Source organism: Oncorhynchus tshawytscha, linkage group LG20, assembly GCF_018296145.1.
Source record: "Oncorhynchus tshawytscha isolate Ot180627B linkage group LG20, Otsh_v2.0, whole genome shotgun sequence".
In the NCBI taxonomy this organism is placed as follows: domain Eukaryota; kingdom Metazoa; phylum Chordata; class Actinopteri; order Salmoniformes; family Salmonidae; genus Oncorhynchus; species Oncorhynchus tshawytscha.
In genome coordinates, this window is record NC_056448.1 from 39,929,997 (window position 1) to 39,953,779 (window position 23,783).

The 23,783-nt window shown below is 40.9% G+C and overlaps 1 protein-coding gene across 3 annotated transcripts; it reads left to right on the top strand.

Annotated features, from left to right (window-relative positions):
- The first annotated feature begins 11,538 nt into the window (after positions 1 to 11,538).
- On the top strand, positions 11,539 to 21,877 carry LOC112220001 (vasculin). 3 transcript variants are annotated; one of them, XM_024381533.2, is made up of 11 exons: positions 11,539 to 11,910; positions 12,374 to 13,078; positions 14,807 to 14,926; positions 15,107 to 15,230; positions 15,791 to 15,975; positions 16,305 to 16,371; positions 16,950 to 17,137; positions 17,389 to 17,547; positions 17,858 to 18,021; positions 19,278 to 19,374; positions 21,369 to 21,877. In XM_024381533.2, the coding sequence occupies exons 3-11, from the start codon at positions 14,864 to 14,866 to the stop codon at positions 21,522 to 21,524; spliced, it is 1,203 nt and encodes a 400-aa protein (XP_024237301.1). In that variant the 5' UTR covers positions 11,539 to 11,910; positions 12,374 to 13,078; positions 14,807 to 14,863; the 3' UTR covers positions 21,525 to 21,877. The 3 variants fall into 3 exon arrangements, with proteins under 3 accessions (XP_024237301.1, XP_024237299.1, XP_024237300.1); XM_024381531.2 differs by having other exon boundaries at positions 11,540 to 11,910; positions 17,834 to 18,021; XM_024381532.2 differs by lacking the exon at positions 12,374 to 13,078 and having other exon boundaries at positions 11,540 to 11,910; positions 17,834 to 18,021.
- Positions 21,878 to 23,783: the final 1,906 nt, after the last annotated feature.

The window sequence follows — 23,783 nt, forward strand, 5'->3', positions numbered from 1 at the left end:
GGTAGGATTAAAAAAAAATAAAAAAAATTTTTTAAATGTGGGGGCATTGCCAATAGAGCTCACCAGCTTGTAGTCATAAACTGAAGTTATTTATCTCATGCTCCTTCAGTCATTCCTAAGGGGGAAAGAATAGGGTTTTGGGATAAATGCTGAAAATAAGGTCTGAGGTTAACACAGGCTTATGAGAGCTTATATGTTTTGTCCTATGAGATATCAGTCAGTTAAAATGAACTTTATGAAGACTTGCCTTTTGTTTATTACATCAATTCAGAAAAAGTGATGTTGGCTGATAATCTTTATCTCAAAGAACAAAACGTATAAGATCTTCTAAGCCTGTGTTTACCACAGGCATTTATCCAAAAACCCTATAAAAACTACATTTGTATTTATTATGGATCCCCATTAGCTGCCAAGGCAGCAGCAGCTCTACCATTTTAAAAACATTACAATACATTCACAGATTTCACAACACACTGTGTGCCCTCATGCCCCTATTCCACCACGACCACATATCTACAGTACTAAATCCATGTGTATGTGTGTGTATACTCCGTATGTTATTATGTGTGTGTGTTTGCATGTGTTTGTGCCTATGTTTGTGTTGCTTCACAGTCCCCGCTGTTCCAAATTTTACTGCTGCATCAGTTACTTGATGTGGAATAGAGTTCCATGTAGTCATGGCTCTATGTGGTACTGTGTGCCTCCCATTGTCTGTTCTGGACTTGGGGACTGTGAAGAGACTGTTTTGTGGGGTATGCATGGGTGTCCGAACTGTGTGCCAGTAGTTCAAACAGACAGCTCAGTGCATTCAACATGTCACAAATACAGGTAGTGATGAAATCAGTCTCTCCTCCACTTTGAGCCAGGAGAGATTGACATGCATATTATTAATGTTATCTCTATGTGTACATTCAAGGGCCATTCATGGCACCTGACCACACGACTGTAGTGTGTAGTAGTTCAGGTGCAACAATTAGGGCCTGTAGTACCTGCCTTTTTGATAGTGCTGTTAAAAGGGTAGAGCCGTGCTTCATTATGAACAGATTTCTCCCCATCTTATCTACTGTTGTATCAATATGATTTGAACATGACAGTTTGCAATACAGGGTTACGCCAAGCAGTTTAGTCACCTGAACTTTCTCAATTTCCACATTATTTATTACAAGAGTTAGGGTTTAGTGAGTGTTTTGTCCCAAATACAATGCTTTTAGTTTTAGTCCTAAATATTTCAAACTTATTCCTTGCCACCCATTCTGAAACTAACTACAGCTCTTTGTTAAGTGTAGCAGTCATTTCAGTCGCTGTAGTAGCTGACGTGTATAGTGTTGAGTCATCTGCATACATAGACGCAATGGCTTTACTCATAGCCAGCGTTATGTCATTAGAAAAGATTGAAAAAAGTAAGGGGCCTAGACTGCTGCCCTGGGGAATTCCGGATTCTACATGGATTATGTTGGAGAGGCTTCCATTAAAGAACACCCTCTGTCTTCTGTTAGACAGGTAACTCTTTATCCACAATATAGCAGGGGGTATAAAGCCATAACACATGTGTTTTTCCAGCAGCAGACTGTGATCGATAATGTCAAAAGCTGCACTGAAGTCTAACAAAACAGCCCCCACAGTCTTTTTATCATCAATTTCTCTCAGTCAATCATCAGTCATTTTTGTACATGCTGTGCTTGTTGCATGTCCTTCCCTATAAGAGTGCTGAAAGTCTGTTTAATTAATTTACTGTAAAATAGCATTGCATCTGGTCAAACACATTTTTTACCAGAAGTTTACTAAGGGTTGGTAACAGGCTGATAGGTAAAAAAAATATATCTGTCGTTCTGCCCCTGAACAACCCACTGTGCCTAGGCTGTAATTGAAAATAAAAAAATGTTTCTTAACTGACTTGCCTAGTTAAATAAAGGTAAAAAAAAGGGCGCTTTACTATTCTTGGGTAGCGGAATGACTTTAGCTTTCCTCCAGGCCTGAGGGCACACACTTTCTAGTTGGCTTAAGTTGATGATTTGGCAATAGCGTCTGCTATTATCCTCAGTAATTTCCCATCCAGATTGTCAGACCCAGGTGGCTTGTCATTGTTGATAGACAACAATACTTTTTTCACCTCTTCCACACTGACTTTACAGAATTCAAAAGTACAATTCTTGTCTTTCATAATTTGGTCCGATATACTTGGATGTGTATTGTCAGCGTTTGTTGCTGGCATGTCATCCCTAAGTTTGCTTATCTTGCCAATGAAAAGGTCATTAAAGTAGTTGGCAATATCAGTGGGCTTTGTGATAAATTAGCCATCTGATTCAATGAATGATGGAGCCGAGTTGGCTTTTTTTCCCCAAAATTTAATTTAAGGTACCCCAAAGCTTTTTACTATTATTCTTCATATAATTTCTCTCTGTTTCATAGTGTAGTTTATTTTTATTTAGTTTAGTCACATGATTATTTAATTTGCAGTAAGTTTGCCAATCAGTTGGGCTGCCAGACTTATTTGCCATACCTTTTGCCTCATCCCTCTCAACTGTACCATTTTTCAATTCCTCATCAATCCAAGGGGATTAAATGTTTTTTACAGTCATTTTCTTAATGGGTGCTGCTTATTAGTAACTGGAATGAGCAATTTCATAAATGTGTCAAGTGCAGCTTCTGGTTGCTCCTCATTACACACCACAGACCAGCAAATATTATTTACATCATCAACATATGAATCACTACAAAACTTATTGTATGACCTCATATACATTATATTAGGCCCAGCCTTTGGAACGTGGCTTTTCCTACATATGGCTATTATATTGTGATCACTACATCGTATAGATTTGGATTTTGCTTTACAGCAAATTTCTGCAGCATTGGTAAAGATCTGATCAACACATGTTGATGATTTTATTCCTGTGCAGTTTGTAAATACCCTGGTATGTTGACTGACAACCTGAACCAGGTTGCAGGAACTGGTTACAGTTTTAATTTTTTTCTTGAGTGGGCAGCTTGATGAGAGCCAGTCAATATTTAAATCACCCAGAAAATATACCTCTCTGTTGATATCGCATACATTATCAAGCATTTCACACATATTATCCAGTTACTGACTGTTAGCACTTGGTGGTCTATAGCAGCTTCCCACAAGAATGGGCGTTAGGTGAGGCATATCAAATCAAAGTTTATGATGAACCTGTAGCCATATTACTTCTACAGTATTTAACATTAGATCGTCTCTAAGCTTTACAGGAATGTGGTTCTGAATATAGACTGCAACACCGCCCGTGTCTGCATTTCTGTCTTTTCGGTAGATGTTATAACCATGTATTGCTACCACTGTATCATCGAAGGTATTATCTAAGTGAGTTTCAGAGATAGTCAGAATATGACTGTCATCTGTTACAAGCTAGTTATTGACTTCATGGACCTTGTTTCTCAGGCTGCATATGTTAATATGGGCTATTTTTAGCACTTTTCTGGGTTGCTTGATTGTTTTTAATGCTGTACTGAGAAGCTTATCTTAAGTAGACTTGCCCATGCTATTTATATTGGAGCTGATAGTGCAGGGTGAGCTGCACAAAGTGGTCTTCCTACTAGGGCACACCGCCTCAGTGCTAACAGTGTAACTGGTTCACAGGCTCATGATTACTGCATAGCTGTAGTATAATCCGAGGTATTCATTGCAATTAGGGTCACAAAAGTTAAGTTACTTATGTTGTGTTTGCCAATGCCCCTAGGATACGGTACATTTGATGCAGCATTATGACGACTCATTGTCACAATGGTAGGAATTAACTGAGCTGGTCTTGGACAACTGAAAAGTAATTGTTTCAATGCAGACTTGAAGTGCGTGGACAGAGTCCAGGAGCCAAGATGATTTGGATGGACGCCGTCATTCCTGTAGACTACCTACTGTTTTCAGGTGTCAAAGTTATCTATTAAAGTAACTCCAGCAGAGCTACAGTAATCTTTTAGACAGATGTGTAATGCCAGCAGTCTGCTGAATCTTTCACACCTGCGGCCCAATGATGGTACTGGACCTGAAATGATTGGCTGTTTTAATGCTTTTAATGCTAAAATCAGTTCTTTAAAATCCTTTAAAATGTTCCAAGCTAGCTCTCCGGATGTCTTTTGACCCCACATGGACTACGACAGTGTCAGCTCCCGGCATCTGTGGTAGAACAGTCGGAAGCAGCCTTGTGATGTCCTGTTCTTGTGCTCCCGGGTAACACAGGGTTTTTGCCTTAGGAACCGAGATGTTTCTCACCATAGAGCTGCCATTAATTTTTCCATAGGCTTTGTCCAACAAGTTAGAGCCTACAAAAAGACGCCATTACTATTGCTCTCTATGGCATACTGTTCCAGACAGGTCCCAGAGGTGTCTTTTTGTATTGGTGTGGGGAGAAGAAAAAAAGGAGAAGAGGGTATCTGCAGCTCAATGTAGCGAGTGGGTGTGTCGAAAGGAAAGTAGTGGGCGTGTCGAAAGGAGTGGGTGTGTGGAAAGGAGTGGATATTTGGAAAGTTGTGTGTGTCGAAATGAGTGGGTGTGTGGAAAGTAGTGGGCGTGTCTAAAGAAGTGGGCGTGTCAAAAGGAGTGGGTGTGTGGAAAGGAGTGGATATTTGGAAAGTTGTGTGTGTCGAAATGAGTGTGAGTGTGAAAAGTAATGGGCGTGTCTAAAGAAGTGGGCGTGTCAAAAGCACTCTGCTATACGTTAGACATATTTTTTCCTAACATACAACCTTACATTGAGCTACCATACCCAGTTTGGTCTTTGTATTTCACTATTAGTTTTACACAAATTATTTTAAATGTTCAGTTATAAAACCAACGATGGTTTCTTTTTGAAAAAAAGTACTGATGATGGGTGAACTGTTGCTTCATGCGTTGCATGTGTGTGCTTACTGTGACTGTCACCCTGATACTAGGTAGCTACCTCCCACACTGTTGCTGGGCGGTGGTGCTTGTCAAATGAAGGTGTTCCCAAGGAAGCTAAAGTAACTGAGCTAAATGACTACCGCCCCGTAGCACTCACTTATGTCATCATGAAGTGCTTTGAGAGACTAGTCAAGGACCATATCACCTCCACCCTACCTGACACCCTAGACCGACTCCAATTTGCTTGCCGCCCCAATAGGTCCACAGACAACGCAATCGCTCAGCCCTCTCCTGTACTCCCTGTTCACCCACGCCTCCAACTCAATCATCAAGATTGCAGACGACACTACAGTGGTAGGCTTGATTACCAACAACGACGAGACGGCCTACATGGAGGAGGTGAGGGCCCTCGGAGTGTGGTGTCAGGAAAATAACCTCACACTCAACATCAACAAAACAAAGGAGATGATCGTCAACTTCAGGAAACAGCAGAGGGATCACCCCCCTATCCACATCGATGGGACAGTAGTGGAGAGGGTAGAAAGTTAAGTTCCTCAGCGTACACATCATGGACAAACTGAAATGGTCCAACCACACAGACAGCGTGGTGAAGAAGGTGCAGCAGTGCCTCTTCAACCTCAGGAGGCTGAAGAAATTCGGCTTGTCACCAAAAACACTCACAAACTTTTACAGATGCACAATCGAGAGCATCCTGTCGGGCTGTATCACCGCCTGGTACGGCAACTGCTCCGCCCATAACCGTAAGGCTCTCCAGAGGGTAGTGAGGTCTGCACAACGCATCACAGGGGGCAAACTACCTGCCCTCCAGGACACCTACACCACCCGATGTCACAGGAAGGCCATAAAGATCATCAAGGACAACAACCACCCGAGCCACTGCGTGTTCACCCTGCTATCTTCCAGAAGGCGAGGTCAGTACAGGTGCATCAAAGCAGGGACCAAGAGACTGAAAAACAGCTTCTATCTCAAGGCCATCAGACTGCCATCACTAACATTGAGTGGCTGCTGCCAACATACTGACTCAACTCCAGCCACTTTAATAATGGAAAAATCTTGCCATCTTGATGTAATGTATCACTAGCCACTTTAAACAATGCCACTTTTACATGTTTACATACCCTACATTACTCATCTCATATGTATATACTGTACTCTATACCATCCACTGCATCTTGCCTATGGAGGGAGGGCATGAACAGCAACGCCACAGTGCCCTTCAAATCAAATTTTATTTGTCACATACACATGGTTAGCAGATAATAATAAATAAATAATATTAGATATTTATTGTGTAGGCTGCTATCCTACTTGAACTAAAATCAAGGGAGGGGGAAAAATAGCCACATTAGCTACCATTGAGTATTTCAAGTTGAAGGCACACCGCTGTACCCCAGGCATTGTTTCCAGAAAACAGGATCCCCCACTATAGTGAATGGGAAAACGGCCATCTTTGTAGTCAATATCCGTGGATATAAAAAAAACATTTGAACACAATGATGGTACCAATAATTGCTTTTATTTCACCAGATGTATATCCTTGAACCGATTACTTTAAAATCACACACAGATTAAGTTAAAAGGATAATTTAGTTGCTCATGGCAGCCTGCAGTACCTCAGTCGGCCTTCATCTTGACATACTCCATGAGAGTAGCCTCCAACGTCACAACCTGGAGTACCTCAAACTGCACATGCAATGTTTCCAAAAACTCCTCCAGATAGCAAGATGGCGACACGCTGAATTGACACTTCCTGATCAAACGCGCCACTGACTTTTTAATAATATATATATTTTATATATATATTTTTAATTAACAACAAATCAATACATAAAGCACACGAGGGAACACAAGCATACATAGATTACAAACAATGGACAATCGCGCTAGGGGCGGGGCTAGGGGCGGGGCTAGGGGGTACAATATCACATTACAATTACACAAGGACCTTAAGGGACATACATGTACTTACAACTCTAACAGCTTTTTTGTTAGTAGAGCATTTAACTGTCTTAAAATACAGTTCAATTTATTTTTGTAGGGTATGAAAATGTGGTTTTCTGTTTGTAAATGTACATTTGTGTATATGAAATTTGGCCAAAAGAATAATGAAAGGAATTACATTTCTATTGTATGTAAAGAATCCAAACAGTACATCTCTCCATAATAGTATAAAATCTTCATAAATGTGTTCAATTATAAACCTACTGATGTCTTGCCACAGTTTTCTTACATGTATACAATGCCAAAAAATATGCAACACTGTTTCTGGGTGGTCATTACAAAAGGAGCAATTTGAGTTGATGTTTTCCTTAAACTTCTTCATATAGTGGTTGGCAGGATAATATTTCAGAATAATTTTAAAGGAAACTTCCTGAATTTTGCTAACAAGTAGTTATGTGTGTGGCAACATCCAAACTTTTTCCCAACAGATATTATCAATAAATCCATTCCAATAAGGCATGACATAATACAACATCCTGCTGAAACAAGGTTCGTATTGCTCGGTTGTTGAATGGACCAAAAGAGAAATAAATCTTTCCTACTGATGAGTCAACAGGGTCAATAAAAGGTAGGCTTTGAGGGTCAGGTCTTGACACGTTCCTGAATAACATAGCAACACCTGAGGGAATGGCATCTAAAACAATTGCAAAATCTTTAGGTGTTACAGGGACCTTGCAAAGTGATAAGAATTCTTTATAACCGAGTAAAAGACCCTCTGCATTTACCAGTTGGCTCACCAATAGGATATTATTTCGGAACTAATATTCTAAAAACAAATTTTTTTTAATACAATATATCCCGATTATTCCATATATAATATCCGTGTCGAGAAAAATTGTGTTTATAAATTAAGGACCATGACAAGAAAACTTGCCGATGAAAAGCTGGAACTTTGTCAATGTTATAATTGCAAAACAACATGAAGTTAAGGCCACCAAAAGTAGAGAAGACATGATGAGGAATAAAATTCCAGATAGAAGTGGGTCTTCTAAGGGATTGTTTTATCCAATTGATCTTAAAAGTATTATTTAAAGTAGTAAAGTCCAGAAAATTCAGTCCAACATTCTCATAAGTATTCATTACAACAGTTTTCCTAATGTAATAGGTACGGTTTCTCCAAAGAAAGTTGAAAAGCATCTGGTCTATCTCCTTGCTTATTTTACTGTCAAGATCTAAAGATAGAGCACCATATGTTAGTCTAGAGATACCTTCAGCCTTGGTTATTCGGACTCTACCTTTTAAAGATAAGTCCCTCTGTAGTCATTGATTTAGCTTCTTCTGGGTTTTTTTATAAGAGGGTTAACATTTAGTAAGCCTCTAGACTTCTGATCCTTTGTAATGGTTATGCTTAAATATGTACGTTCTTATTTGACTGGAATACCATAATATGAAGGTGTCACACGATCTTTGACAGCTATGAGTTCACATGTATTAATGTTAAGATATAGACCAGGCGCTTTGGAAAAGGATTGTATCACAGTGATCGATATGGGAATTTGGTTAGCATCTTTCAGAAAAAGTGTAGTATCATCAGCCAGCTGGCTTATAATAATTTCTTTACCAGCTATGGAAATACCTTGTACAGGACTATTATTTAAAGAATTCGCCAGAAGTTGGGTGATTAATAAAAACAGGTACGGAGAGATAGGACAATCTTGCCTAATTGCTCTCTTTAACTCAAATCTAGGTGAGGTGCCATATTTCAATTTGATAGAACTGTTACCATTTGCATAGAGAGTCTTAATAGCCTTACATAAAAAATCCCCAAAGCCAAGTCTTTCAAGGGAGTGGAAGAGAAACTGATGCTCTACTGTGTCAAATGCTTTATAAAAATCAAAAAATAATATGAAGCTATCCTCAGTTATTACGTCTGAGTAGTCAAGTATGTCTAATACTAGTCTGACGTTGTTAGAAATGTCTGTTCCTCATGAAGCCAGACTGTGATTCATCAATGATTGCATGCAGGACTTCTTTAATTATTTTTGCAAGTAGTAAGGCTAATATCTTAGTCATTATTAAGAAGACAAATTGGACGCCAGTTATCGATGAGCAGCACTTCTTTTTTAGGCTTAGGTATCAGCGTTAATAACCCCTGACTCATTGTAGGAGGGAGAACATTGTTTTTAATACTCTCTAAAAAGACTTCAAATAGGAAGGGAGCTACTTGTTCAGAAAATAATTTGTAAAATTCTGATGTAATTCCATCAACACCTGGTGATTTATTGTTCTTTAGGTGTTTGATAGACTCTATAATCTCTTCAACTTTGATGGGTTCATCACACTGTTTAGATTCTATATCACTGAAAGAGTGAATATTTCAGTGAGTTAAAAAACATATCCGTGGATTCCTGACAGTACGTAGAGCTATACAATTTTCTGTAAAAATTGCTACAGTATTTAGCGATTAATTTTTGGTCATCTGTAATAACGCCATCAATGTTTAACTTATGAATAGTTTTATTTTTAGAGTGAAATTTCGCAAGTCTAAAGAAATAGGATGAATTCGGTTCTCCCTCCTCAATCCATTGTTTCCTAGATCTAATAAAGGCTCCTTCTGCTTTTAATTTATATATATTATCCAGTTTATTTTGTAACTCAATTAGTTCCATCTTCTCCTCCCCCGAGAGGTCAGCTGGAGACCTCTGAGAAAGTTTTCTTAATGATCACCTTTTCCTCCTCAGCTCTTCTAGTCTTAGCAAGATTACTACTATATTTTCTAAGGTATTTGGACACCTCAAATTTAAAGAGCTCCCAGTTCTCGCAATAAGATTTTTCTTAACAAGCCCTTTCCCAAAAGTGTGAGAGCAGATCTTTAACCTTAAATTTAACTATGTCATTATTTAATAATGAGCTATTTAGCTTCCAGTAGGATGCTCTACCAAGGTTAGTATCAGGGGTAAATATTTTGATATCAATGTAAATAGTCCTATGGTCTGTGAGGGGAGTAGTACAAATATTTGTAGTAACACACTCACTATCAATACATTTGGATATAAGCCAAACATCTATTCTGGATTGTCTGGAACCCGTTTTGTTACTCCAAGTGAATGATCTGTTGGCCGGAAACCTCTCTCTCCATATATCAGTAAGATCAAACTTATCCATAAAAAGTATTAAACCCAAATTCTGATAGGTTGGCCTACCTGGGGGCCATCTATCAGTTGAAGTATCTATTGTAATGTTAAAGTCCTCTCCTATCAATAATAACGAATTGGTAAATGTAGATAACCAATGAAGTATATGTTTCTCTATAGATTCAAGCAACTCATCATTCTCATGTTTGGTGTTGTACCTGTAGAAGTTACAGTAATGAGCGTAATGTCATTGTAACTCATCATTCTCATGTTTGGTGTTGTACCCGTAGAAGTTTACAGTAATGAGTGTAATGTCATTGTAATGGATCACAAGACAAATAAAGTGACCAAAGGGGTCACATTCCGAGTGTAGAATATTATCACCAAAGGTATTTTTCATTGTAGTGACAACAGCGGAGTGTTCAGATCCATGGGAAAGCCAAATATCGTTGCCCCACTGTGACCTCCAGAAGTTGGCACCAGCCGAAATTGAGTGAGACTCTTGAAAAAAGCAAAAATCTGTTTGAAATTTGTTTAGCAAATAAAAATTAGGCCTTGCGCTTCACATTGTTTCGTAACCCCCTAGCATTAAGAGAAACTATAGACAAAGACAAAACAACAAAGATTATATAAAAGTATAAACTGTACTAGGATGAGTCAAAGACGTAGGAGCAGTGAACGTAAACGATAAGGAACCGAGATCTGCCCCATTTAAGTCAATTTAAAGTGAAAATAGCTTATTCCATAACCTTTGAGCTAGACGTTATCTGGCTTTGAAATTCAACTCAACTGAAAATTATGTTCAAGACCAAACCAAGGGTTCTTGTAGTAAGAGAGACTAAAAACCCTCTTTAGTGTAATCAGGAACTATTCTGAGAAATAAAACAACAAATAATAATTTAAATAAAAGGGTACCTACTATTTTAAGTGCATATGAAAACTGATCATAAAATAATAGATTTTTTAATTTTTTTACATATAAACGTTTCTAAGACCTTTTTTGGAAATAAGTATTAATAACTAAATAGAGCAAATAACCGTGTAAAGTCAGAGCAGACCTGTATGCCCTTTAAAACAGTATCTTAGTTACTGTATACATAAAACATAAATACAGCTTTCAATCTTCTTCGTAAGTTTGTAAACAAAATAGGTCTTCTGGTCATACAAGAACAAACTCATAAATTGAAATACCTGAGTATTCCTGAAAAATAGTCACCTGATGCTTGTTTGGTAAACAACATAAGGAAAATGAGAATACCATGGCTGAAACCGTCAACCTGTTCCTTCAAGTGAGATTTTAGGGAGGAATATGGATTTCTTTTAGGGAGGAATATGGATTTCTGAACCGTTGATGAAGCCTCGTCCTCCGACGAAGTAAGCAGCCTTTCCCTCATTTCGTGCTATCATGATCGTTGGCCACAACTTGTTCTTTCTTTCTATGTCCTCCGGGCTGAGATGCTCGGGCGAAACGCGCCACTGACCATTCTCATAGGAGACAATGGGGTGACGTCATCGATGGCGTCGTTCATATTTTTTTTTTACAGTCTATGGCAGCGCCACATACGTGGGAAAAAAGGGGGGCGGGGGGTTATTCACTTTGGCCAACGAGATTCTCGCGAAACATTGCTGTATCAGCGCCATTTTGGGAAGGAGACAGGCAAAAGCGGCAAAAATTAAAAAATAAGCGAGGAATTTGCAAACACTTAAACAAGTTAATGAGATGGTCAGTGTGATACGGTTTATACGTACATATCAGCGTCTTAACTTAGTCTTACGAAACAACAAAAAAAGCGAATGACAACTGCTTAAGGGGGCACGAGCGAGTAAGCTGTGACAGACTGATTCTGCAAGCTAACGACGCTAGCCAACATCAGCTTGTGTTGAACCGCATGAAGGAGTCACTATCTGCAATGTAGCTAACTAACGAAGTTTTCGGAAGAGCTTTGGCATCATTGAAAGGTAAGTATTGTGGAATGGCTCACTGAACGTATCAATAACATGGAGTAGCATTAGCTTGTTTGGCTAGCTACCTGGTCAAGTAGCTGAGTTAGCTAGCTGACATTCAAGAGTTGAGTGAGCTAGCTAGCTAACGTTAGCTAGTAACATCAGCTAACTTGTGTACGTTAGCTGGTGTTTAAAATGTAACGTTATTGATCGTAGAGTGAACAGCCATGTGACCCATATTGCAAATTTAGCACAGGCTATAGTCAAATACTTTTAACTAACCCTTAGGTTTCCCTTTTTTCTGCGCTATTAGTCTATTCAATATAATGCCAACTAGGTAATATTACGCTAGCTGTAACTGTCAAAGGTACCGCTAACGTGACTTTCTAGCCTGCTAACTAGCAATCAGCCTTATGTATCGTTTAACGCAAGTCTTAGCGAACTATACTGCTATCATTCTTTCTCTTTTGGAATACAGGTGAACACTGAACTTCATCACGTTATAGGATATCCCAATCATCAAGGAAGAGAGACGTGACTTGCTACTATTGGCTCAACGTCCGAGTTGCACTGAATGGGATAAATCAGCATCTGAACATGTGGACTGGTTTTGTGGAATTACAGAAGAACTATTTAATTTAGCATTTTATTTGAGACTTTGATATGTGTGTGGACTTACATCCTGCACTGACCAGCTTTAGTCTCCTCTTCCAAGTTTTCCAAATGTTTCTCAAAAAATTAATCATTTTTGAAAGCTGTAGTTACTATTAGCTAGCTAACTTTATTTTTGGCAACATGTGATCACACTAACACTTTATCGCCTGATTTGAACAAATATGAGTTAATGGTATCTGGGCAGTTAAAACCCCTACAAAATCACTGAATCCTTCCTAAGGGGATTGTAGCAAATCCACCCCAAATGTCTCTTTTGTAAAGTCGGGTGAGAACTTCGTTGGATTTCCTTCAACATCTCTAAAGGATTTAATCATTCTGGGAACTGGAATTACGTGGCAAAAATGGAAAGTTAGTTGGGATTATCAACGTGAACATTTTGTAATTGACCCTATCTGCACGATACATGTGGGGAGCAGATTAACTGGATAACTGACTGTGAGAACAAAAACACTAGGAGAATTTTGGGATTACAGCACAGGAGACGCCTCTGCTCAGTCCTCCGTAGCTGGTTTGTATGACTTTGAATTTATTGCACCCAAATGTTTTGCAACAACAAGGATGACTTGATATTTGCATTGTTATACATCAAGCCATGGTAGTAAGCAATGTTGATATATTTTTTTTCCTCTTTCGTCACCTATCCAGCAACATGTACAATTAGTATTGTTCGACCTCAAAAATGTTTGGCTTGTGAGCTACTCGGCAATTGGAAACAGATCTGCAATGGTCTGTAGTGAGAGAAACAAAAGGCTGCTGGTTGAATCTTGATTCTGACCTCTTATCTCACTAGACGGTCATGTTAATAGTTCAAACACTGTCTGGCTGTTGAAATCAAATGCGACGGCAGACTTCCCAGTGTTTTGATTTTAAAGAGATTAAAACGCCTCCCAGTTGGAAGCAGTTAATGAATATTCCATAGAGGTCCCTAAGCAGTTAATAATCTTACATAGAGGTCCCTAAGCAGTTAATAATCTTACATAGAGGTCCCTTCTATGCTTTGGTCTCTTGTCACAATGATTATGTTGCTTGCTCTGTGTGGCATTCTGGTCCACTGAGATAATGAAAGGCTCTGACATATTTGAACAAAGTGTTGTTTGCCGATAGCAGGATGCATAATCATATAGTAGACACGCATACCCAGAGAAATATAGTGCAAGGTTCTTTCTCACACAACGTTCATGATTCATGAATTGTCATTTTGACAGCCAGTAGTACAAACCATGCTTCCTTTTGTAGTATTTGATGTTTCCATTCACAACTGTGTATTTGGGAGACTACTAACTGATGACCAACCCTGAGAGAACCATTTTGTTATCCTCCATTTTCTAGTTTTCCAGAAATCCAATCCAGGTGGGTATAATTTGTGGAACATTCCAACAGGAATCTGTTCCAAACACTTAGTAAATAACAAGGTTGCCAACAAACAACACATACAAAGTCGTATAGCTGCAGAATAAGATAACTGGTAGGGAGTGGGCTATTTAATTACGTTTTTACTCACCACGTTTATTCTGAAAAATGTCTGTCACTCTGGTAGCCTATGGACAAACATAAAAAAATAAGCTACGTGGTGAGTTGATGCCTATTCTGTAGCTAGTAAGCTAGGTGAATTGATCTGGCTACTTTCTATGCGTTGTTTGTTGACAACCTTGTACTTCTCTACGTTTTTGTAACAGATTCCTGTTGGAACATTCCACAAATTATACACACTCATCCTATCCTGGTTGGAGGTTTATACATTTCCTCCTTATTCCCTCATTACGGGAATCTTCCAACTGTGATTTTGGGAAAGCCAGGGACTTTATTGAAAGAACCTTGAATTTTGCATCCCTAGCCGTGACACTGTCATGGTCCTTCTGATCTCCTTCAGTCGGGCCCTGTAATGGTGAATAGCTCTGTTGCATCAGCTTAAACTTCCATTGGACTCTGTTTCATGTCACGCAAGGGTTGGATGTCACTCACTGCCGCATGAATTTTATCTGCTGTCTGCTACACCTAATGGGAAGCTAAAGGGACTGGAAAAGGAACAACTCCATTCAGTCCCTTGCATTGTATCAGTTGGTTGGTAGTGTGCCACTTGAAAGTGAATTCAATTGAGAAGTCATTGGGCTTAATGCCCATAAACAAACTGTCATAAATCCTGGAGTTGGCTCAGTTACTACAGTCTCTCTCTAAGACTCCACAGTGCCTCTTTCTCACTGTCTCTCTATATCTCTCCTCTATCTCTCTTATTCAGGGGCTGGAGAAATGATGTGTTGATGTCTTGCCCACCTCACTGGAGACGCAAACCTAAATGGCGCAGCATGACTTCACTCCAGCCTGGCTTAACTTTCCCACAGCACCCTCATCAGCCAAGGTACCTTTTGTGTTTGTGGTTTTGTACTTTTCGTGTGTTTGTGTGTATCCCATGTCCGGTGTGGGTATGTGCACAAGAAGAAACATGTGTCTTCTGTTCATGTCAGATGCACACCGTACATAACGTGATGGTTGTTGTCCGGAGGATTCGTTAGCCTGACGGTCTGTCCATTTGTGTTAGCCCTCTCAGGTCTGTGACAAGTCTTTCCAGTCTCCTGCCAAATGTCTGGACAACCACGGGGATGTGAGTCGCAGACGCCACAACTCATCAGACGACTCAGAGCCTGTCAACGGACGCACTGGGGGTATGGAACTGGGTTAGAACGTCTAATGTTAGCGAGAATGAATCAACCAAGAGCTGGGTTCACTCAGTGTCTCTGTTAACCACTTGCTTGTCTGGCTGTCTACCCATCTAACAAGCTATCCATCCAACAAGCTATCCATCCATGTGTCTGTCTCTGTGCGATAGAGGGACACTATACCAGAGCTAATCAGCTAGATTCAGCGGGACAAATGTAAAAAATAAATAAAGCGTCTTGAGTGGGTGGTCAGGGGGCCGGAACATAATTATAAATCATTTGTAGACTAAGTTGACCGCAAGTAGCCAAACAGATCAAATATTTGACTAAAACATAATCATTTCAAATCTTGCTTCCATTTGTATACAATTACACATCTCTCTATTATACATCGGAATACTTTGGATCATATTCCCTGAATTAAAATCACTTGGAGCTGATTTGTCTCTCGTCCAACAACAAAATATATATTTTTTGCTCAACTTAGGGGGCCAAATCAAATTGCTGCCAGTTGGGGAACCCTGCTCTATATACTCTTTGGTAAAGCCAAGTTGTATGTTTCACAGGAATCTTCTCTAGGAAGGAGGGTAACGGATGGGGGGTCCGGAACGGCAGCGAGGGCTCCAGCTCACGCCCTCCCCTCCAGCGTGGCGGACCTTCTCCTCGCTCCAAGAGCAAAGGCCTGCCCGAGGGCCAGCAAGGCCACAGGGACGATGGGGACAGACGCAAACAGTTTGAAGCTGAAGACTTTGTGAGTGGTGTAGTGAGGAAGCCCAATGACCCACCCTACGAAATAGTCCAATAAAAAAAAACAATGTTTGAAGTCATCACCCAATCTCACGCAATTATCGTCCAAGCCATTACATATTGGTTTGGCTCTCCCAACTCCCCTTTAGGAAACACTCCTCAATCTGTCTCCCCTAAATTCCTCATTTAGTATTTAACATTATGTTAGTGTCTTCCATAACACATGGATAGGGAATTTTGTCATATTATTTAAAGAACTTTGTTTTTGCCACGTATCAGATTTATCCTACACAACTTGCTTGTGTTGTAAGATGCCTGCTGTTATTCTTTCAGCCATCACTCCATCCTGATGCGGACCGAGAGGTCAGCCGTGACAAAGCTGTTGCCACTGGAGTATGGGGTGAGCTCCCAATCTGTTCTCTCTCTATCCCCAACTTGATTTGACTTTGATGCAGTTGTCTCCTTTGGTTGCCCATTTGGACAAAATAGGATAATACATATTTAAATCTAAAATATGTAACTTTTTGTGCAACGCTGACCAAATTCACAGCGAATTGTGAGTTATAGCTCTGTCATTCTCATTGAAAGCAAGTCTAAGAAGCAGTAGATATGTGAGCAATTTCTATGCTTTCTGTTCTTAAGTTCTGTTTTTGCATATTTTACTTTTGGTTATGTACACCAGCTGAAAAAAACAATTTTCTGTTTTTTAAAAGATATTCACAGCAGTTTTTAGAAGGTAGAATGATTCTATAAACTCGACTGCTTGTTTTGTCACACAAACTGAAATTTGGCAAACTATTAGAATTTTAGCAACCGGGACATGGCGGAGCGTTTTTTAAAGGCATATTGCAGCTTTAATGACTGTACCTTTTTAAATAACCTTTTTAAATAACTGTACCTTTTTTTTTTCTAGTGAGGCTTTTACATTTTGCAGTAAATTGAAAAGCTGTGGTATTTCGTCCTGCTTTGTCTATTTAGAACACCCACCCAACCCTCAATCCAGGGGCTCGAAAATGATGGTGATCAAGCGCGTCTCCAGGGAGCAGCCCACACCAGCACAGACCTGCACGTCCACTCCTCAACAACAACAAGCCCCTTCCCGCAACGGCACTGGCCCCTCCCTCTACAAGGGCCCCATCCCCATATCTGTCAGTCTTCCAGTCAAGGTGAGATTGTCATGTCATGTTGTGGTTTCATTTTCGGTTGGCTTTGTAAAAAGCCAATGCACACAGTTTTATAGTATTGATTGAAGAAACAAATTAACCAATGATTGATATGTTTTTATTTTTTTATAAATTAATGGTTGATATTTGGTTTGGTGTCTATTGACGGATTTATTGATTGATATAGGCTAGAGGGAAGGAATGATCGTTAGGAATGTACATTGGAATGATTGACTAATTGCTGTGTTTCCCAGGCGAGTCGCTCCAGCTCGTCATCTCCGGTGGACAAGGGCAGTCAGCCGCGGCTCATGATGCGTCTGACACGCATGACACGCTCAGACCGCAAGAGCACCTTCCTCAAAGCCCTCAAAAAGGACATGGTGGACGAGGAGGACCTTTATCACCACTGCAAGGTGTGTGTCACCCAAAGAGAGAAACAACTTTTACCCCTCAAGAAATGTACAGAGAAGTGTGTTTTGAAGGTGTATCAGTCACTGACATCACTTTGAATGGCCATCATACAAAGAAGTGGCTGTTGTAACACCCTTAAACTCCCGTCATAACGTCGTCTTTCTTGCCTTTACACCTTCATGATGACAGACGTTCGCCTGCCCATCATCCTATCGTGTTTAAATAGTTATTTCAGTGAGAAGTTGTGTGATGTGACACAGCCTTGACCTTTGCTCTCTCACCCCTCAGCATGATGATGGTTTCCATCCGCAGAACTGCAACGTGGGCTGCGGGGACGAGAACCGCAACCGTTGCGAGCGAAGTTTCTCGCAGGAGAACGGCAACATGACCACACTAACAATGAGGCAGCAAGTGCTGCGCTCCTCCACCTTCCCCCAGCAGGAGGTGCTATCCAGCTCTTTGGAGGCAGAGCACAGGTAAACACTGGACCGTTCTGACAACAGTTGGGTTAGTGCTATCCGAATTCCTTGGGACGTCCCTACCCTAAACCTTAACCCTAATCATTTTAAATTTCAACTGCCATAAGGTGATGTCAGAGTTGGATGTCCAAACGTTTGTGGATCTGAAGCAACCAGATGTTATTAAAGGGATACTTCACTTAAATTACAAAATGGCATTTTGGTTTCCATACCCTGTAAGCAGTCTATGGCCAATGTATGACGGCAATCCATGCTTTGGTTTAGTTTTTGTCTTTAACATTTTGTGGTCATGGGACCGGTATTAGCATTTTGTCTCAAATAGATTTTGATGCTCTATTAAGTAACTTAATGCACACATCACAGGTTTCCGGTCCCTTCATATCTGCAAATACTGAAGTGGTCGGGGCTAGTAGGCAGGGCCTAAGATGTCTATTTCACCAGCCACGTTGGAGGGTGGTCAGGGCTCCACAGTGCCAGCATTTCACTCGCATTTGTGAATACAAATAGTGAAGTAAAACAAATGCTGCAGTAACTGTTTTCAAAGTATTTCTGCCATTTTGTTTCAAATCTGGTAAATTAATCACACAAAGTAATAGAACTATGAATCCTATAGCCTATCCCACCTCACGCAGAAACACTGGCCTGTACGCACGTGAAGTGCTGAGCAAAGATACATTTTTAGAAGCGCTGTGCACAGGCATAAGTATGTTTCTTGGCTATTTAAATGGTTTTGTTCACAAGCCAGGTTGTTTTTCAATGTTTGCGTTTCAGCTGTTAGGGAAGAGAAGACAACGTGGCTACTAGTCACACTCTCAAGCTCAGGCACGAGTCGTGTTTTCACAGTAACCTCCCGCCCTTAAAGGGGCAGGTGAAAATGTTTCATCATTTTGGTTAAAAGAAAATTAATTGAAATTAAACAATATACCACATTACTTCTTATAGTAATACATGTAGTTTTTTAGTAACATTACAAAGCATGCTTATGTCTTTTCTGTTTTGTTGGTGTAATTCTGGCACAACATCAAACATTTGGCTAGTCAAATATCTTGAGTGGCTGGTAGATTTTAGAAAATTTCCTTCCACAGTGGCTGGTAGACAAAAAACGTTTTAGGCCCTGTTAGTAGGATTGTTTTGGAGGAGCAACCGAGTAAGTGGGTGTGGTAAAATGTGCTTCCCTTTTGTCTGGCTCATAATTGTAGAGGCACAATTGCTAGAAAATAGAAATCCTAAAAGTGAATATCTTCCCTCCCCAGGTTATTGAAAGAAATGGGTTGGCAGGAGGAGAGTGACGAGACGTGTGCCCCTCTGACGGAGGATGAGATGAGGGAGTTCCAGGCCATCAGTGAACAGGTAGTTAGTTACTCCTCCATCCATTCATACTGCAGTATTCTCCACCCCCTCCCTTAGAGCAGTGGTCTGTTACTACACTTTTTTGTTCCAGTCTGTCATAAAACACTCATTACTCTGTCACATTTGATGTGCCCTTGTCAAACAAATCATTATAGTTTACAATAACCATACATTCAGTTGGAGTCGGAAGTTTACATACACTATAGCCAAATACATTTAAACTGTTTTTCACAATTCCTGACATTTAATCCTAATAAATTCCCTGTTTTAGGTCAGTTAGGATCACCACTTTATTTAAAAAATGTGAAATGTCAGTTAATAGTAGAGAATCTCTAATAGTAGAGTGATTTATTTCAGCTTTTATTTCTTTCATCACATTCCTAGTGGGTCAGAAGTTTACATATACTCAATTAGTATTTGGTAGCATTGCCTTTAAATTGTTTTACTTGGGTCAAACGTTTCGGGTAGTCTTCCACAAGCTTCCCACAATAAGTTGGTTGAATTTTGGCCCATTCCTCCTGACAGAGCTGGTGTAACTGAGTCAGGTTTGTAGGCCTACTTGCTCGCACACGCTTTTTCAGTTCTGCCCACAAATTTTCTATAGGATTGAGGGCAGGGCTTTGTGATGGCCACTCCAATAGCTTGACTTTATTGTCCTTAAGCCATTTTTCCACAACTTTGGAAGTATGCTTGTGGTCATTGTCCATTTGGAAGACCCATTTGCGACCAAGCTTCAACTTCCTGATGTCTTGAGATGTTGCTTCAATATATCCACATCATTTTCCTTCCTTGTGAAGCCATCTATTTTGTGACGTGCACCAGTCCCACCTGCAGCAAAGAACCCCCACAACATGATGCTGCCACCCCGTGCTTCACAGTTGGGATGGTGTTCTTCAGCTTGCAAGCACCCCCCCTTTTCCTCCAAACATAACAATGGTCATTATGGCCAAACAGTTCTATTTTTGTTTCATCATACCAGAGGACATTTCTCCAAAAAGTCCAATCTTTGTCGCCATGTGCTGTTGCAAACCGTAGTCTGGCTTTTTTTATGGCGGTTTTGAAGCAGTGGCTTCCTTGCTGAGCGGCCTTTCAGGTTATGTCGATATAGGACTTTTACTGTGGATATAGACACTTTTGTACCTGTTTCCTCCAGCATCTTCACAAGGTCCTTTGCTGCTGTTCTGGGAGTGATTTGCACTTTTTGCACCAAAGAACGCTCATCTCTAGGAGACCGAATGGGTCTCCTTCCTGAGCGGTATGACTGCTGCGTGGTCCCATGGGGTTTATACTTGCGTACTATTGTTTGTACAGATTAACGTGGCGTTTGGAAATTGCTCCCAAGGATGAATCAAACTTGTGGAGGTCTACAATTTATTTTCTGAGGTCCTGGCTTATTTCTTTAGATTTTTCCATGATGTCAAGCAAAGATGCACTGAGTTTGAAGGTAGGCCTTGAAATACATCCACAGGTACACCTCCAATTGACTCAAATTATGTCAATTAGCCTATCAGAATCTTCTAAAGTCATGACATAATTTTCTGGAATTTTCCAAGTTGTTTAAAGGCACAGTCAACTTAGTATATGTAAACTTCTGACCCACTGGAATTGTGATACAGTGAATTATAAGTGAAATAATCTGTCTGTAAACAATTGTTGGAAAAATGACTTGTCATGCACAAAGTAGATGTCGTAACCGACTTGCCAAAACTACAGTTTGTTAACAAGACATTTGTGGAGTGGTTGAAACACTTTGGTTGGAGTCATTAAAACTAGTTTATGTAAACTTCCGACTTCAACTGTACATTTCTAGAAATTCACTGCCTTTCACGCCTAGTCGCCCACAAGGTCACGAACACCCACACATTGTCACAAACAACCACACTAACTCACCACCACACTCTCACTCCAGCTCTCTGTAGGCTTTGACAGACATTTTAAGTTCATTCCTTCTGAAATCAGTCCCTTACCCCGCCCAATTGTTTTCTTCCCTCCAGCTGCAGAAGAATGGTCTGAGGAGAAACAGCTTCCTGAAGAACGGCCCTCCCATCGATTCCCTGGCCGTGTGGAAGACCAGCAACCTCCAAATGGCCACCGACACCACGGAGGAGACGGAGACCAGCAGCAGCGACACCTCGGACGACGATGCCTAAAGCAGCCTTCATCAATAACCCTATTCACTGCTACTACACCTAACCCTCTCTCACCAGAGGAAAGAGACATTTACCCCCTGATGCAGAGCGGGCAATTCAGACGTCCTCCCACCATTTCATTTCACAGGCCCCCTTCAAGACATGGACAGATGTTCCGAATGGACTTGAGAAAGAACACTGCTTAATGGCTTTGTAGCAAGGCCCCTATTTGTTGGGGCCGGGGGGGGTGGAGATTTCAATGTTGGACTAAATGTTTGTTCCATCACTGAAAAGATTGATACTATGTACCGTATGATGAATGTGGAAAAAAAGGTCCGTTCTGGAGGCTATTGAATAAAATGATTGCAATTCAATGTATTTGTCTGATGGAGGTTGTTGAGGTACGTGTCATACACCTGTCCTAAGTGTCAAAATACTGTAGGTTACCTACATCCCCATACTGTAGGTAACTGTGAATTTGGAAGTAAAAAGGGTGACATCATGAGCAAAGATGACAAATGACGGGAGAACCTATTGCCACCACATCTTTTTACTTTCAACCACATCCCTTGTTGAACCCAACTATTGATGGCTAATTTCAGATGTTTGGAAGAAATGGCTAGCTCAACCAACCCAACACGCTTTTCACTCTTACGCCTCATTCACAATTGAATTGTGTAGTCTGTTACATTACGCTGGAAGTGAATTATTTCAATGGTGCACATTCCGCACCGGCGCTGCTTACATATAATTTTTTTTGCAAACAGTCCGTCCAGGGTCTGACAATAGAACAGGAAGTTACCAAACAACCACTGATCATATTTTTATAAGCCCTTTACTGATGTTGGTTGCCAGGAAGAGGCCAAATGTGGGCAGGAAGCCAGCTCGTCTGCATCAGTACTTATAGATCATGTCTTCCACAGACCTCACATTCTTATGTTTCACACAGCCAGTAAGGTTTCCTACTAAACCCCTCTCCACTCTAAGTGCACTGTTTAAAAAACAATGTCTATAGTTTTCCTTCCCAATTGTTTGTTGTACTTATTTGCAAGACCAGCACTCAGGCCTTGGAAACCCCATATACCAGGGTTCCCCAACTGGTGTTCTGCAGGCTGAAGCAGGTGATTTTACCCCCCCCCCAAGTTCTGAGTAACATTTTTTCATATAAACACTGCTCAAAAAAATTAAGGGAACACTAAAATAACACATCCTAGATCTGAATGAATGAAATATTCTTAAATACTTTTTTCTTTACATAGTTGAATGTGCTGACAAAAATGATCAATGGAAATCAAATTTATCAACCCATGGAGGTCTGGATTTGGAGTCACACACAAAATTAAAGTGGAAAACTACACTACAGGCTGATCCAACTGATGTAATGTCCTTAAAACGAGTCAAAATGAGGCTCAGTAGTGTGTGTGGCCTCCCTACAATGCCTGTGCATGCTCCTGATGAGGTGGCGGATGGTCTCCTGAGGGATCTCCTCCCAGACCTGGACTAAAGTATCTGCCAACTCCTGGACACTCTGTGGTGGATGGAGCGAGACATGATGTCCCAGATGTGCTCAATTGGATTCAGGTCTGGGGAACGGGCGGGCCAGTCCATAGCATCAATGCCTTCCTCTTGCAGGAACTGCTGACACACTCCAGCCACATGAGATCTAGCATTGTCTTGCATTAGGAGGAACCCAGGGCCAACCGCACCGGCATATGGTCTCACAAGGGGTCTGAGGATCTCATCTCGGTACCTAATGGCAGTCAGGTTACCTCTGGCGAGCACATGGAGGGCTGTGCGGCCCACAAAGAAATGCCACCCTACACCATGACTGACCCACCGCCAAACCGGTCATGCTGGAGGATGTTGCAGGCAGCAGAACGTTCTCCACAGCGTCTCCAGACTCTGTCACGTCTGTCACATGTGCTCAGTGTGAACCTGCTTTCATCTGTGAAGAGCACAGGGCGCCAGTGGCGAATTTGCCAATCTTGGTGTTCTCTGGCAAATACCAAATGTCCTGCACGGTTTTGGGCTGTAAGCACAACCCCCACCTGTGGACGTCGGGCCCTCATACCACCCTCATGGAGTCTGTTTCTGACCGTTTGAGCAGACACATGCACATTTGTGGCCTGCTGGAGGTCATTTTGCAAGGCTCTGGCAGTGCTCCTCCTGCTCCTCCTTGCACAAAGGCAGAGGTAGTGGTCCTGCTGCTGGGTTGTTGCCCTTCTACGGCCTCCTCCACGTCTCCTGGTGTACTGGCCTGTCTCCTTGTAGCGCCTCCAT

Bases quoted from the DNA above. Each gene is read 5' to 3' on its own strand.
- LOC112220001 (XM_024381531.2), top strand. From the start codon at position 14,864: ATGGCGCAGCATGACTTCACTCCAGCCTGGCTTAACTTTCCCACAGCA. The intron at 17,138-17,388 runs GTGAGATTGTCA...TGTGTTTCCCAG, and splicing joins CTGTCAGTCTTCCAGTCAAG to GCGAGTCGCTCCAGCTCGTC. The intron at 19,375-21,368 runs GTAGTTAGTTAC...TCTTCCCTCCAG, and splicing joins TCCAGGCCATCAGTGAACAG to CTGCAGAAGAATGGTCTGAG.